This window comes from Stegostoma tigrinum, chromosome 45, assembly GCF_030684315.1.
Source record: "Stegostoma tigrinum isolate sSteTig4 chromosome 45, sSteTig4.hap1, whole genome shotgun sequence".
In the NCBI taxonomy this organism is placed as follows: Eukaryota; Metazoa; Chordata; class Chondrichthyes; order Orectolobiformes; family Stegostomatidae; genus Stegostoma; species Stegostoma tigrinum.
In genome coordinates, this window is record NC_081398.1 from 8,085,363 (window position 1) to 8,102,027 (window position 16,665).

Below are 16,665 nucleotides of genomic sequence, written 5' to 3' on the forward strand. Positions count from 1 at the left end.
TTAAACTGAGCAGAACAGGTTTAGAAAGTGGTTTAATAATAACTTTTTAGTTATAAATAAGATAGCATCTATATGGTGGAGAGTGTGGAAATATTGTTTTAACCACAGGGGCTTATTGTATCAGTCTGGGTCCTACACATTTTTAAGGGGAAACTGGAATATTGCAGAAGATAGGACTGATCTACAGCTAGGAGAAAGTCCAAAGGTAGGAGGAGTCTGGACACACACAAGTTTGTCTGCTGCATGGTGCAATTGAAAAGACAAGGAGAAACTTTCTCAGCTTGAGTAGTTGGATAGGGGAGCAGGCTGGCTGAGAGTACGGGGGAGGCCAGCTATAAGCAGGAGCAAATATCATGGAATCTTCACTCTGGAAGCAGCCCCTGATGACCCTCTGCAGAGCATCCTACCCAGACTCACTCACTCCTTCCTTTCTTCTCCCCCCCCCCCCCCCACAATCTTACATTTGTCATGGCTAATGCAGTAAGCCTGCGCAATAAGGTAGATCAGCTATGCTAAATTACCTAAACACCATCCCCCCCCCACCCCTTGGGACAGTGGGAGCAAACACAAACTCCACACAGACAGTTGCCTGAGGGTAGAATCGAACCTGGGCCCTCCTGAGAGGTACCAGTGCTAACCCCGGGCCAACCCCCGCTCCAAAAGAAAATAGGGGCAATGTGCATTATAATCTCAACAGGCAGGGTCACAAGCCTGGCACTTGTAGGTGTTTGCACCATTACCATGCCCCACGCACGCTGAGTACAGATAAGTCCCCAAACAGAGTTCCAAGTCTGTCGTCGTCATGGGCAGAAGGAGAGAGCAAGCAATGGCTTATTTAATGTACAATTCTGTTGCTAAGTCTTCCAACTGCTGGGGTTCAGAGCATATTTACTGCCAAATGCCTTTCTTAACAACAAGATATATAAAACACGAGTGAGTGAACAGCACAGGCACCCGTGACACACACACAGCAATCTCAATGCCATGTGTCAAGAGACATTCTGGGACAGTGCAATCCCATGCTTCTTTGCCACCCCACCCCCCATTCCCTGCACCCGCTTCCCGTGTTGACTGCGTCGTCCCCTCAGCTCTTGGAGGAAACCTTTCATTCCAAACGGGGTTCGCTGTCCACATTTTTCACTGCTTCCAAACATGGCCACCAGTGAGAGTGAGAGAGAGAGAGACTTCGCACACCAACCCTCACCACCAGCGGCTACGGGACCTTGCTCTGCATGAATCGAGGCTTCGGCCCTCATCTCAGTTCCAAGTTAAAAGTAACCAAATGGGCATGACATCATCAGAAGTGGCAAAACGGGTTGCGAGGGGGCCAAGAACAAATAGAGGTGAATTTACAGATAGTGTTTGTCCCCTTTCCCCCCCCCACCACACAAGCAGTCCAGAAAGACCAGCACCGTCCCATTTCCTGGTTGCCACGGCTACACTCAGTGGATTGGAGCCTGCCAACAGGCCTCTGCTAGGCCGGAGCGAGGGTGCCACTCACTCTGAGGCCCCTGCCCCACTGCGGCACCGTCCCGGCCTTTCAGACGGAGGTGGTGTTCACCTTGTTGGCTCCCTGGATTTGATGCTGCGCTGCCTGCATGAGGCGGGTAGCGTTCCCTCAGGTTTCGCCCTGCGCACGTGTTCGTTGGTGATCTCCTGCACACTCGCGCTCGGGAACCAGCCTTTCTGCCCAGTCGACAGCTTGCAACCTTCATACCAACCTGGTTTAAAAAAAAGAAACAGCAGCTGAATCATGATGCAGCCATTCAGCCTGTAGGTTGCATGATAGCCCATTGCTGGAACAAATTGCCTTACTCCCTCTCCGCTCCCTACGTCGTCGCAAATCCTCTCCCGTTAAATTTATCTCATTCCCCTTTTCTAAAAGGCATGGAGTGACAGATCCAACAACTAATAAAAAAAAAGACTTATTCCCATACTCACTCACACCCCAACTTGGATCAATTTACAAAAAACTGGCATCCTCTAGAACCTTCCGCCAACTGGAAACGTACAAGTCAGAATAAAAAAAATTCAGGGCGAGATTGTTTGTTTTCCTTTTATATTTACATTAAAAAAAAGCACACACATGAGCCTATTTAAATATTTGAGTTAGGCTGAGGCCTTTATCAGAATCTAAGATATCAGGGTTCAGGGAGCTCAGAAGCAGAAAATAGAGAAATATTTTGGAACTGCAAACAACATAAATAAAGTAACCCCAAATAATGGTACATAGTTTAGCGAGAGGTTTATGGAATTTATTCCTACCTGCCTCTGCACTGGCTTTTACAGCTCACTCTAAACCAACAGTGCACCCTGGTCACAGGATCACTCCTCCAGAAAGCTGTAGCTCAGTCCCCACTGATCAGCGACTGCATTAAAACTAATTCTGTTTGTAGGAGCCCAATGTTACAACCTGTTTTTCTCCTGACCGCCAAGCCTTTTCCCCCCCAAAACCAGAGCACGTGTGCACCGCAAATCGCTTAAATTTTGAACCTTACAAAACTGATATTTAAAGATTCATGAGGAGTGTGTCAGTATTTACAGGGGGGGTCCCTGGGGAGGGGGGAGACGGGTGGGAGTGTGTGTCAGTATTTACATGGGGGGTCCCCGAGGTGGGGGCGGGGGGGGCAAAGTGTGTCTGTATTTACAGGGGTTGTCCCTGAAGGAGGGGGAGGGGGGAGCATGTCAGTATTTACCAGGCGATCTCCCGGGGGGGGGGGTGGGGGGGCACGTGTCAGTACTTACACGGTTGGGGGGGGGGGGGGGGGGGGGGGTTTCTCCCTGAGGTGGTGGGGTGGGGGAAGTGTGTCAGTAATTGCAGGGGGTGGTCCAGGGTTGGGGAGGAGGGGGTGGGGGAGAAAGAGAGTGCTAGTATTTACAGGGGGGTCTCCCGGGGTGGGAGGTGGGTGGGGGAAGTGTGTCAGTATTTATGGGGGGGGGTGGGGTGGGAGTGTGTGTCAGTATTTACATGGGAGGGGGTCTCCCCGGGGGGCAGTGTGTCAGTATTTACATGGGGGGGGGGGTGTCTCCCTGGGGTGGTTGGGGCGGGGGGGGGAGGAGTGTGTCAGTAATTGCAGGTCGCGGGGGGGGGGGGGATATGTCAGTATTTACCCCCCTGTAAATACTTCTTCCCGGAGGGGGGAGTGTGTCAGTATTTACACAGCGGGGGGGTTGTCAGTATTTACAGGGGGTCCGGAAGAGAGTGTGTCAGTTATTTCTGGGGGGGGGGGGGGGGGGGGTCTCCCATGTGGTGGGTGGTTGAATATTTTCCCCGATGTGAATTTGTGGGGGAGAAACAGGAGGAGTCCTGATCAGAAGGATGTGAAGGCATCTCACCCTCTGCTGATTTCCTGGTGACATTGATGATGTCGGCCGGCTCCAGGCTCAGTTCATCTCCCTGCTGGGCCGTGTAGGTGACCAGACACTGCACCTGGGGACAGTCTGTATCCGAGAGGGACAGAGAGACAGACTGTGATGGCGAGCGGCAATCCCCTCGCGACCGCAACATGCCCCTGGTCGCTCCCTGACCGGAGTCCCCCAAAAGGTCCTGCATTCTAGTGTCGCCCAAGAAACGCAGTGACTCAGCGGGCTGTCTACTCTCGTCGTGGACCCCACCATAGGAGCAGGAGTGGGCCATTCAGCCCATTCGACCATTCCATACTAGCATGGAATAATTGAGGGGTCTGGTCTCGGACTTCAACACCACATTCCCACGAGATCAAATATCTTATCGATTCCAGTCTTAAGAGAGATTCAACAACGGTGGATCTTCTGCCCTGTGGTGAGGAGAGATTCCAAACACTCTCCAACCCCTTGAACTTTCTCCTCATCTTAATCCGGGAGCGATCAGCACCCTATCCCTCCACCCCCAGAGTCCTCCAGACCGCGGCAACGACCTCAGTGTCTATCCCATCCCACATTTCCCAGAGATAGTACGAACCGCAGAAGCTGGAGAATCCGAGATACCAAGGTGTAGAGCTGGATGAACACAGCAGGCCAAGCAGCAAAGGAGGAGCAGGTTTGCTGCCGTTTCAGGCCTAGAGCCTTCTTCAGAAATGGGGGAGGGGGAAGGGGGGGGGGCTCTGAAACAAATAGAGGAGGTGGTGATGATAGAAGGTGGATAGAGTGGGAGGAAACGGAGCTGGTAGAGGTGAGTGTAGGTAGGAAGTGGGGGTGGGGGGGTTGGTCAGTTGGGATGGGGGCAGGTAGGTGGGAGAGAAGATGGACAGGTTAGGGAGGCAGGGACGAGCCGGGCTGGTTGTGTGATGCAGTGGGTGGAGGGGAAGAGCTGGGCTGGTTGTGTGGTGCAGTGGGGGGAGGGGACGAACTGGGCTGGTTTCGGGATGCAGTAGGGGAAGGGGAGATTTTGAAGCCGGTGAAGTCCACATTGATACCATTGGGCTGCAGGGTTCCCAAGCGGAATATGAGTTGCTGTTCCTGCAACCTTCGGGTGGCATCATTGTGGCACTGCAGGAGGCCCATGATGGACATGTCATCTAGAGAATGGGAGGGGGAGTGGAAATGGTTTGCGACTGGGAGGTGCAGTTGTTTGTTGCGAACTGAGCGGAGGTGTTCTGCAAAGCGGTCTCCAAGCCTCCGCTTGGTTTCCCCAATGTAGAGGGAGCCACACCGGGTACAATGGATGCAGTATACCACATTGGCAGATGTGCAGGTGAACCTCTGCTTAATGTGGAATGTCATCTTGCGGCCTGGGATGGGGGTGAGGGAGGAGGTGTGGGGGCAAGTGTAGCACTTCCTGCGGTTGCAGGGGAAAGTGCCGGGTGTGTTGGGGAGTGTGGAGCGAACAAGGGAGTCACGGAAAGAGCAGTCCCTCCTAAAGGTGGAGAAGGGTCGGCGTGGAAATATACCTTCGGTAGTGGGGTCGGACTGTAGGTGGCAGAAGTGGTGGAGAATGATACATTGGATCAGGAGGTTGATGAGGTGGTACGTGAGGACTACGTGGAATTCTGTCTTTGTTGTTACAGCGGGGAGGGGGCGTGAGGGCCGAGTTGCGGGAAACGCAAGAGATGCGGTCGAGGGAGTTTTAGACCACTAGAGGTGAAATTGTGGTCCTTGAAAAACGAGGACATCTGGAATGTCTGGGAGTGGAACGGCTCACTTTGGGAGCAGACGCAGCGGAGGCGAAGGAATTAGGAATAGAGGAGGGCATTCTTGCAGGAAGGTGGTGGGAGTCGGTGGCTTGAAATGGATATCAGTTTCCAGGTGGTTGCTGGAGATGGAGACAGAGAGGTGTCAGCGATGGTCCAGGTGAACTTAAGGTTGGGGTGGAAGGTGTTGGTGAAGTGGATGAACTGTTCGAGCTCCTCAGGGGAGCACAAGGTGGTGCCCACGGAGGAAGAGGTGGGGGATGGGGCCAGTGTAGCCGTGGGAGAGGCAATGCCCCATGCATCCCGCATTTCCAAGCTGCCCTTAGGGGTGCATCAGTGCTGCCGAGCGCTCAGTGCTACATCAATGCAGGCCAGCTCTCCCCTCTCCTTTCAGCTGGGCCAGCACTGAACAGCCGTCTGGCAGAAAAACTGGCCAACGCTGCCGGAATTTTACCGCACTGGTGAGACAGCAAGGGGTTAGACAGGCCCGCACAGCCGAAACCGGTCAATTTAAACAGCGCACGGTCCTCTGGGACTGTGTTTGTTAACGGGCAGAGCATAAACTGCACTCACACACAATACAAAACTGACTCAAAACGTCGAAGGTCAGCTGCGACTCTGCAAGTGGGGGCCGAATAATTTTGAGCGGCCCGATAACGGAGCTAGTGACAGAGCTTCAGATAACCCATCGAGCTCATAAAGGCAGCTAATTCGCACAGGATTCTGCAACTGGATAGCACTCACCTGAACCATTCCAACTGTGCCAGAAGCTAAATTAACTACGGTAAAAATCAGTCAGGGTTATCTTATGCGCCATGGTGGCCCAATGGTTAGCACTGCTGCCTCACAGTGCCAGGGACACAGGTTCGATTCCAGCCTCGGGCGACTGTCTGTGTGGAGTTTGCTCATTCTCCCCGTGTCTGCGTGGGTTTCCTCCCACAGTCCAAAGATGTGCAGGCTAGGGTGGATTGGCCGTGCTAAACCGTTTGTAGTGTTCAGGGGTGTGTGGGTTATAGCGGGATGGGTCCGGGTGGGATGCTTCAAGGGGCGGTGTGGACTTGTTGGGCCTGTTTCTGCACTGTAGGGAATCTAATCTAAACAAGGTCCCATTCTCCGCAAATTAAAGGAAAACATTCTGATAGTCGAACCCATTGTTGCAGGAAATTTGTTCCTGGTTCTGGGATTACCGGCGATGTGAAGGTGGATGGGGGTCGATGTACTGTTGGGAGAGCTGAGTGAACACACAAGGGAGTAAAGAATGGGCAGATATGGCAGTGAGAAAGATGGAGAGGGGCTAGGAGAAGCAGCGCTGTGTGAAGATGGACCAAACGGCCCGTTTCCGTGCAAGGAATTCCGCAGCCGTTGGGATCACTTACCCCAACGTTCATAGATTTTGTCGTCGTCGGAATCTTCCAGAAGGTTCTGTTTGCCGGACGTTAACGCATCCATCCAGCGGTGCAGGTCCGAGCTTGGGTGGAAAGTGGGAGCTGCATTAGAATTGGGTCCGAGCTTCCGCAGAGGCAGGAGGAGGAGAGTGACGGAGACTAGGGTTGGGGGGTACTCACTCTGTCGAAGTCTTCAGCAGACGGTCACACTGTTTGCCCTGGTGGTTCTCCAGCAGGACGAGCCTGAAGCAGTTGGCCAACCCAGCTCCCGGGCAATCCTGGACCTCCACAAGCGAGCGATGGGCATGGTCCATCACCTGGTACCGGTCACCGCTGAGCGGAAAAAGAAAAAAAGTGGGCAGGGGGGGTGAAACACAGCTTCATTAGAGCAGCCAAGAAAGACCAGGCCAGAAGATAGTCAACCGAAGGGAGAGAGAGGGCAGAGAGACGGAGAGAGGAGTGAGGGAGCGAGGGCAGAGGGCGAGAGAGAAAGAGAAAGAGCGAGTGAGAGAGAACCAAAACAGAGGAAGGTGATGAGGAGACGGACAGAAGAGATGGTGGGGAGGGGAGGTAGGGACACAGCACCTGCGCGAGAGAGTGCGTGCATCCTGACCCCAGCAAAATTGAAGAGCCAACGGGTCATTACCATCTCGAGTACGGCTGTGGTGATGGTGAGGATGGTATCTGGATGTCTGAGGCTCAGTCAGGCATCTCTAAATGTATCTCCAGTTCCTCTACCCATCATGGCCAGGAGGCACTGATTGAAGGAGAGCCTGTTGGAATTGCTTCCAGCACAGGAGGAGGCCATTTGGCCCATCATATCAATGCGGACCCATTGAAAGAAGACAGCGGCAGGGTCTAGATGCGAGTCTGGGTAAGGTGGGAATTACTGACCTTTTCTTCGTGGTGATGAGCAGAAGGTCGTTGAAGAGGAAGAGGTAGAGAGGCGTGAGCTTGGGTTTCATTGCAAACAGGTTCCCCCTCGAGCCAATCTCCCACAATTCCCCTTGCTTCTCAAGATGGCGGAGCTGAGAGATGATGGGGATAGCCTGGGGGGAGGGAAAAGACATAATGGGGAATGGGAGCAAGAGAGACAGAAACACCATCTAAATGGAACCTACCACTGCAACCACCTGCTTTTAGATAGCGTCTCAAACCTGCCGATTTACAGAACGGCCAGAGACAAAATAGGAGGCCATTTGGCCCTCAGCATGGAGGACTCAGCCTGTCTTCCCTTTGCCACCGATGCCCAGTAGCAGCAGAGTGTACTATCTACAAGATGCACTGCAGAAATTCACCAAAGATCCTTAGACAGCACCTTCCAAACCCACTTCATCTAGAAGGATAAGGGCAGCAGATACATGGGAACACCAGCCCCTGCAAGTTGCCTTCCGAACCAGTCACCATCCTGACTTGGAAACAGACCACTGTTCTGTCAGACAAAATTACTGGGCGGTTACTTAAATGGTGAAAAGTTGCAGCAGCTGCTGTGCAGAGGGACCTGGGTGTCCTTGTGCATGAATCACAAAAAGTTGGTTTGCAGATGCAGCACGTAATGAAGAAGGTAAATGGAATATTGTCCCTCATTGCTAGAGGGAACGAGCGTAAAAACAGGGAGGTTATGCTGCGGCTGTACAGGGAGTTGGTGAGGGCAGTTCTGGAGTACGGTGTACGGTTTTGGTCTCCTTACTTGAGAAAGGATGGACTGGCACTGGGAGGGGATGCAGAAGAGGTTCACCAGGTTGATTCCAGAGTTGAGAGGGTTGGCTTAGAACATAGAACGTAGAACAGTACAGCACAGTACAGGACCTTCGGCCCACGATGTTGTGCCGTGGAATAATCCTAATCCAAAACTAAAATAACCTAACCTACATTCCCCTCAATTTACTGCTGTCCATGTGCACGTCCAGCAGTCGCTTAAACGTCACTAATGACTCTGCTTCCACGACTACCACTGGTAAACTATTCCATGCGCTCACAACTCTCTGGGTGAAGAACCTCCCTCTGACGTCTCCTCTGTACCTTCCTCCTAACATTAAATCTATGACCCAAAGCTTATGAGGAGAGACCGAGTAGACTGGGGCCATACTTTACACTGGAATTTAGAAGAATGAGGAGGGATCTTACAAAAACATATATAAATTATGAAGGGAATGGATAAGATAGAAGCAGGGAGGTTGCTTCCACTGGTGAGTGAAACTAGAACCAGGGGGCATCAACTCAAAATAAGGGGACCAAATTAAGGAGTGAGCTGAGGAGGAACCTCTTACCCAAAGGGTTTTGAATGTGTCAAATTCCTTGTCCAGTGACACAATTCAGGCTCCCTCGTTGTATGTTTTTAAGGCAGAGAGAGATATTTGAACAGTAAAGGGATTAAGGGTTACGGTGAACGGGCAGGTAAGTGGAGCTGAGTCCGTGAAAAGATCAGCCATGATCTTACTGAATGGCAGTGCAGGCTCGAGGGTCCAAATGGCCTACTCCTAATCCCATTTCTTATGACAGGAACTGCCCAGCAACAATGCGGGTGTCTGAATGGATGGTGTTTAGAACATAGAACGTAGAATGGTTCAGCACAGTACAGGCTCTTTGGCCCACAATGTTTTACCCTAATCCTAAGGTCTATCTAACCTCCACCCCTACCTTATACTATCCTCCACATGCCTGTCTAATAGCCTCTTAAATGCCCCTAATGAGGCTGACTCCACTACCCTCTCCAGCAATGCATTCCAAGCCCCGACCACTGAGTAAAGAACCTACCTCTGACGTCTCCCCTATATCTAACTCCACTCACTTTAAAACTATGCCCCCTCGTAATAGCTACCTCCACCCTAGGAAAAAGTCTCTGGCTGTCCACTCTATCTATACCTCTGATCGTTTTGTACACCTGCATCAAGTCACCTCTCATTCTTCGTCATTCTAAAGAGAAAATCCCGAGCTCTCTCAACCTGTCCTAAGACCTTCCCTCCATTCCAGGCAACATCCCAGCAAATCTCCTCTGCACCACTTCCAATGCTTCCACATCTTTCCTGTAATGACGCGGCCAGAACGGGACACATTACTCCAGATGTGGCCGAACCAGGCTTTTGTGTAGCTGGAAAATGCTGGAAAGGGCCAAAGCTCTGATTTTGGAGGATAGGAACAAAACAGTTATTGCAAACTTCAGTGTCCGCCAATCACCAGCTGGCACAGCGAGCAGGTTTACAGTTTAAAATTCTGTCTAAGTTGCAGTACCTTCAGCTTGTCAAATTCCAGTTTCTTTCCGATGTGGATCATTTCCTCCATTTGCTTCATTATCCCAACTTCCCGGTTACATTCTTCAATGATCTGGAAATAGATGCAAGTTGCAACTGAAAGAAAATAGGTCAGGACAGAGATCCCCGCTGCCTGGGTGGCATCCCTGGAAAACTGATTCAAAAACAGCCAGGCTCCCAGAGAAGACCATCACCAGCAAAATGCAACTTGTGATCTGACTGAGAGCAAATGGCACTCCACGAGAGCGAGGGGTGTTGGGTAGATGAGCTTTACTCTATCTAACCCCATGCTGTCCCTGCCCTGTGTGCGTTTGATGGGGGACAGTGTAGAGAGAGCTTTACCCTGTATCTAACCCCATGCTGTCCCTGTCCTGGCAGTGTTTGATGGGGGACAGTGTAGAGGCAGCTTTACTCTGTATCTAACCCTGTCCTGGCAGCGTTTGAGGGGGGGGAAAACAGTGTAGAGGGAGCTTTACCCTGTATCTAACCCCGTGCTGTCCCTGGTTAATGGTAAACAGTGATAGTTTTGGTCTGTGGCCGATCTGATGCGAACTTGTGAGTGTGGTTCTGGGTAGGCACTTTGATGCGTAGCGTTACCTTGGAAACGAGGCCCAATGCTTTAGAGGCAGTTTCCTCATTGACGGACCCGACTTCAGATCTTTGGAGTATATTCTAAAGGAGACAAAAGCATCTGGATCAACACTAAAAATCAAGGAGAGAGAAGCTACATTGGGATAGCGCCTTTCACAACCTCAAGATATATGTGCTTTGTGACCTGCTTCTGGAGTGTAATCACTGCTGTAAGTCAGGAAACACAAGGTAACCACTCTATGCATAGGAAGATCCCGCAAAACCACAACATGAAATTATGGCAACCTGGATAATTCGAATCTACATTTTTTAAAAAAGATAAGTTATTTTTTCATATGATGGGGTCTGTTACTGGGCAAGGTCAGTGTTTCTTGAACATTTCTTAATTCCTCCCGAACTGAGTGGGTTGCTCAGCCATTTCAGCCCCCATTCAACCACAGAGTTTTGGGGCGGCTCAGGGGTTAGCACTGCTGCCTCATGGCGCCAGGGACCTGGGTTCGATCCCACCCTCGGGCGACTGACCATGTGGAGTTTGCACGTTCTCCTAGTGTCTGCGTGGGTTTCCTCCCACAGTCCAAAGATGTGCACGTTAGGGTGGATTGGCCATGGGAAATGCAGAGTTACAGGGATAGAATAGGGGCTGGTGTCTGGGTAGGATGACCTTCAGAGGGGATAGTATGGAGTTGATGGGCTGAATGGCCTGCTTCCACACTGTAGGGATCCTGTGATTTTACTCTTTTATCCCACCCTCTCATTTGCCAAACGTCAGCACCGACTCTGGGAGTCACACACCACAACCCACGAACATCAACTTCATCAATCCTTAGGCCCTCTCCCCAACAACTGTCCCCATCCTCCAGGTCCTCTATTCCCCCGCCTCTGGGCCCTCTGTCACCTCACTCCTCCTATGCTCCCACCCTCTAGGCCCACAGCCCCCACCCTCAGGGCCTCCCTCACCCACCCCACCACAGGTCCTTGTACCCCCCGCCCTCTGGGCCATCTCTCCCCCCACCCTCCAGGCCCTCATTTCTTCCTCCCCTCACCCTCTGGGCCCTCTATCCCACGCCCCCAACCTCTTACCCCGTCCTCCCCTTTCCGCACTCTCTCCCCACCCTGGGGTGTTTCTGGGCCCCACCTCCCCCACCATTTTCACCCCCTTCCACCCCCACCCTCCGGGCCCTCTCTCCCAAGCTCTCATTCCCCTGTGTCCCCCCCCACTCAAAACCCCCTGCACCCTCTCCCCAATCTGGGGCACGTGGGGGCACTCTCTGCTCTTCCCCGGTGCTGAATGGCTCTCCGAGGCCCACAGTGTCAGAGGCGCACCCCCCTCCACCGCCCCAACCCCGAGGCCTGGGCCTACCTCAATCAGCATCTTGATGCGTGTGATTCGCTGGAAAGGCAGCAGCAGGAAGGACATGAGGGGGAGCCTCTGGCACCTCGGCTGCTCCTGGAGACGGACAACGACGGCTGCGAACTGTGCGCTTTCCTCCCTGCGCGGAGAGGGGACAGGGCGAGGGTCACATCATCGTACCACCACCTCCACCCTCCCCACACCAGCCCCAAACCCCAAGAGGGGCGACCCTCCTCGGGGAGCACCATCTCACTCTAAACCTACATTCACCCGGTGACTTCGACACAGGCTCCTCCCACAGTGTCGCCAAGGAAACATCTTAGAGACGAAGATGGCCACCAAGGTGGGTAAAGGGGGAGAACTGGAGCCACTTTAGGGCCCATGCACAGCTGAAGCCATCCGAACTCACCTCGCTGCCTTTCGGAGGAATGATGTGGGTGTCGGCCAATGCTTATTGCCCGCCCCTATTCGCCCAGAGGGCAGTAGGAGTTGACCACATTGGCTTCGAGGCTGTAGTCATGCGTAGGCCCGACCAGGTAAGGATGGCAGCTTTCTCTCCCAAAGATGGTGGTGTCATGGTAACGTCACTGGTCTAGTAATGCACAGACCTCTACCATCTAGGAGGACGAGGGCAGCAGATAATGGGAACGCCACTCCCCATACTTTCCCCTCCAAACCACTTCCACCTCCCCCCCACCCCAAATTGGAAACATATCAGCCATTCCTTCACGGTCACTGGGCCAAAATCCTGAACTCCCTCCCTAACCCCTTGACGTGGGTGACCCTGCACCATACAGAGTCATCCGGCACAGAAACGGACCCTTGAGTCCAACCAGTCGATGCCACCCATAGCCCATAACCCTCCAAACATCTCTTATTCATGTACTTATCCAAATGTCTTTTAAATATTGTAACTGCACCCACATCCGCCACTTCCTCTAAGTTCATTCCACACACGAACCACTCTATGTGTGAAAAGTTTCCCCTCAAGTCTTGTCTTAAAAAAAAATCTGCCTCCTCTCACCTTAAAAACATGTCCACAGTCTCATGGGCTGTAGCAGTTCAAGATGGCGGTTCACCACCGCCTTCTCAAGGGGCAATAGTCCCATCCATAAGATAGAGAAAAAAAAAACTTGGACGGCAAGCAATCGGCGTAGTCAGAAACAGGAACAATATCTTACATCAGTTGGCTGTACTTCTGTTCCTGATAAAGCTGGTTTCGTACGTAGTCCACGTACACCTGGAAATTGTGCTGGGCGTGAAAATAAATAATGTCGCAGACGTCAGTTATCTTTATATTCTCATCCATCCGCTCTTCAAGATCCTTCAGGAAACTTTTTTTTAAGAAACAAAAAAGATACAAGCAAAAAAAAAAATCATCTTCCTTGCAGGTTACTATTTACCAACGCAAGTATCTGGCCAGCTCTAAAGGTCACTTGCAGTTGGCATGGGCCTACTGATCACCATGGCGACAGGGCCTAGATTTGAGGCCTCGCTTAAGGCAGGAGTGCATGAGCCACTGGTGCCCAGGACTTCCATTTTTTTTAAAAAAGAAAACCCACAAAACCTGGAGCTGGCTGGCAATCTCCACGGTGCCAGTTAGGAAGGTCATGACTTCGGAGGGCAAGACGCCGAGTCACACCATTTTCTCCTCCATTCTGCAAGGTCGCAGTGGAGTATTATCCAATTGCAGGATGGTTATGCCAAAGGAGGAGGCCGGTGGACCTTTGCTTACCATTCTGCAAGTACAACTCATCAGATCCCACTCTCCTTGGATCGTACCCCACAACACTGCAAAAGCTCCCCTCAGATACTTAGCCAATTCTCTTTCAGAAGCCATGACCAAACCTGCCCTTGCCACTCTCTCCAGGTAGCTCTTCTCTGATCCCAACTACCTGCTGCGTATGAGGCTTCTCCTTATGCGCCTACACTGCCAGGGACCCTCCGATGTTGCACCCCCTTCAGTGAGGCCTACTAGCGAGGGCAGGCATTGCCCGTGGTGACTGGGGTCATATCTCTGTTGCCTGTACTGTACCTTTCGCTGACTTCTTTCACCCGGGTAATACATGAAAAGAGAGTCTTTTTGTCTCGCAAGATGATGGTCTCGTTCAGGTCCCTGCTGTTCATGAAGTGCTCAATGAGGACATTCAGACTGCGGAGGTAGGAGGCCTCAGATGTGAGGACCTCAAACATACTCTGCAACAAAGCACAAATCACTGAGTCGCCGACCTCACCATAATCCCCCACCTTTAGACCAGAAAACACAGACGTTAGAACACGAAATAAGCCTTTCAGCCCATCAAGTCTGCCCCACAACTGCAACGGGATCATGACTGACCACGTCATCTTCAACTTCCTGCCTTGGTCCCCAAGACTCTCAATTCCCTTACTAATTAAAGATCTGTCTCAATCTTTGAATATACTCAATAACCGAGCCTGTGTGGGAAAGAATTCCACGGATCCACAAGAAATAGGAGCAGGAGTAGACTGCCAGGGCTTGTGGAACATGGTCTGCCATTCTGTAAGCTCATGGCTGATCTTGTCATGGAGTCAGCTCCATGTACCCACCCGCTCACCATAACCCTTAATCCCTTTACTATTCCAAAATCTATCTTTGCCTTAAAAAACATTCAATAAGGAAGCCTCAATTGCGTCACTGGGTGGGGAATTCGACAGATTCACAACCCTTTAGGTGAAGAAGTTCCTCCTCAACTCAGTCCTAAATCCGCTCCCCCCTTATTTTGCCCACCACTGGAAACAACCTCCCTGCTTCTATACTGTCTGTTCCCTTCATAATTTTATAGATGATGTCCCTCTTCTTTTGTCCAAATTTCAGTGAGTAAAGTCCCAGTCCAACTCTCTCAACTTTGAAGTCAACCTGGTGAACCACCTCTGCACCCTCCCAGTGCCAGTTCATCCTTTCTTAAGGAGACCGAAGCTGTACACAGTACTCCAGGTGTGGCCTCAACAGCATCTTGTACAGCTGCAGTTTCCTTCCCATTTTTAAATTCTGTCCCTCTAGCAATGAAGTCCGTCTGAGAGAAGAAATTCCTCCTCATCTCTGACTTAGATTCTAAGATTACATCTCGTCTGACACTCTCCAACAAGGGGGAAATACCCTTTCCACATCTATCTTGCGAAGTCCCCTAAGAATCTGGTACATTTTTATGCCACCTCTTATTTTTCAGAACCCAGAAAAGGAGTACAATTTCAAAATAAATGCCCCATTACCCGCTCCAGGAACACTCAACGCCAAACAAAAAGAGACATGAATGTCCAAAGTTCAGTCCAAGGAGCTGGGTTTAAGAAAAGTCTCAAAAGAATTAGGTTTATTGTCAAGTGAACTCAAGTTGCACGAGATTAGGAGTACAGTGAAAAGTGTATAAAGTTGCCAACACATGGCATCACCTTAAGGATCTAGGTCCAAAAGAAAAAGAGAAAATAAAAGAAAAAAAAAAAGTTACACGTTACTGATGTACACAGAATACGTCAGGAAAATAAGGAATAAAGCTGAAAAGATAGATATTACAGTCTTTCCATAAGGAGAGAGACACAGCTGTTTTGGGATCTGGGGTTAGAATTCCAGAGTTTGGGGCCTCAGGCCCCAAGAGGATACAGAATGAGGGGGCAAGGTGTGATGAGAATTTTTTAAACAAAAAAAAAATCAAAACTCTGCCAAGGACGGTGGTACAGGCAGGTCCGACGGTGGTGGGGGGGCGCTGTGGTTTAAATGGACTTTTCGATAAGCACCTGAATAAAGAAGGAATGGGTGAATATGGACCAAGGACGGTTAGATTAACTTAGTTTGGCATTAGGTTCGGCACAACAAGGTGGGCCGAAGGGCCCGCTGCTGTGCTGTACAGTTCCGTGTTCCTGTTGCCAGGCTGAGAACCAGGTACTAGGGGTCAGCAATGACCAATGAAGTGCAGCCTCCAATTTTAAAGGTTGATCTCCAAACAGAAATAGGCCATTCAGCCCATCCACGCTCTACCTCAACTGACCCCACTTCACACCTCACCTCATCCAAACTTAAGATAACCCTACAGTAAATTCCCCTCCTCCCCAGCTGTAAAATAAACACACCGCACCGTCTCTCTCTCTCTCTCTCTCTCTCTGGCAGCATGGCAGGGCCCCCGCTGGCCGGGAGGGTGCAATTACAGCGTGACCTGTTTACATTGAAAGTTTCCATTATAAAATCTCGGGGACACTGGAACCCGAGGGGGAAACTGGAATGGCAGAAACAAGATTTTGGTTAATGAATAGGTCGACGAAAATCTGAGAGAGGATGACAAACACTGGTTTCCAGCTTTTTTTTTTCCCCTCTCGCATGAATGTCATCTTTTAAAGGATCGTCTCAAAGACTCTCATTTCATTTCGGAACTTTTTAATCCCAAATGCCTAACCTTCATTAACAAAGTAGTCATTCAGACACAAGAGTCATAATAAGCTGTAAACTACAGTAAATCCTTGTTAAAAACAAACTTGTCTTCACTGTTGACCTTTAAACCATACTGTCTGCCAATAAGTACTCTCATGTCCAAAGATCTTTGATTATATTCTCATCGTTATTAAGGTTACAGACTGAAAAACAAACACAGCTCTACAAGAAAGTTGTAGACCAGCTTTGCCTTTACATAGCGCCTTTCACAGTCCGAGAACGTCGCACCGAAGCACCCAACAGCCCTTGCGATGGAGGAAAGGTCATGGGCTGTTGGTGCACAGCAAGAGCCCACTGACAGCTTATCTATTCTCAGGTGCGAGAAGAAAACACGTCAATACTTCGCTCAGGAGAACTCCCTGTGCCCCTCCTCTTCCAAAAAATAATGGTCGTGGGATCTTCCCCATCCACCCCATCAACCAGCCAGGCTCTCATTTTAGGGTCACTCCTGGCACCCTCTGACAGTCCTGTGCCCCCTCGGTGCTATGACGGAACTCTCAGACAGAATGGCGCGTTCAAGCCTTTGGAATGGTGGGGGGGG

At 50.9% G+C, this 16,665-nt stretch overlaps 1 protein-coding gene across 1 annotated transcript in view; it reads right to left on the reverse strand.

The window, feature by feature from the left end:
• Positions 1–752: 752 nt before the first annotated feature.
• LOC125448700 (ephexin-1-like) overlaps positions 753–16,665 on the reverse strand; it is a 43,817-nt gene continuing 27,904 nt past the window's right edge. Inside the window, 12 exon segments of the mRNA XM_059642693.1 lie at positions 753–1,606; positions 1,608–1,628; positions 1,630–1,721; positions 3,337–3,441; positions 6,485–6,576; positions 6,674–6,826; positions 7,388–7,542; positions 9,725–9,817; positions 10,342–10,416; positions 11,696–11,825; positions 12,868–13,020; positions 13,722–13,882. Of these exon segments, the coding sequence (XP_059498676.1) occupies positions 1,541–1,606; positions 1,608–1,628; positions 1,630–1,721; positions 3,337–3,441; positions 6,485–6,576; positions 6,674–6,826; positions 7,388–7,542; positions 9,725–9,817; positions 10,342–10,416; positions 11,696–11,825; positions 12,868–13,020; positions 13,722–13,882 (1,296 nt within the window). The 3' untranslated portion in view covers positions 753–1,540.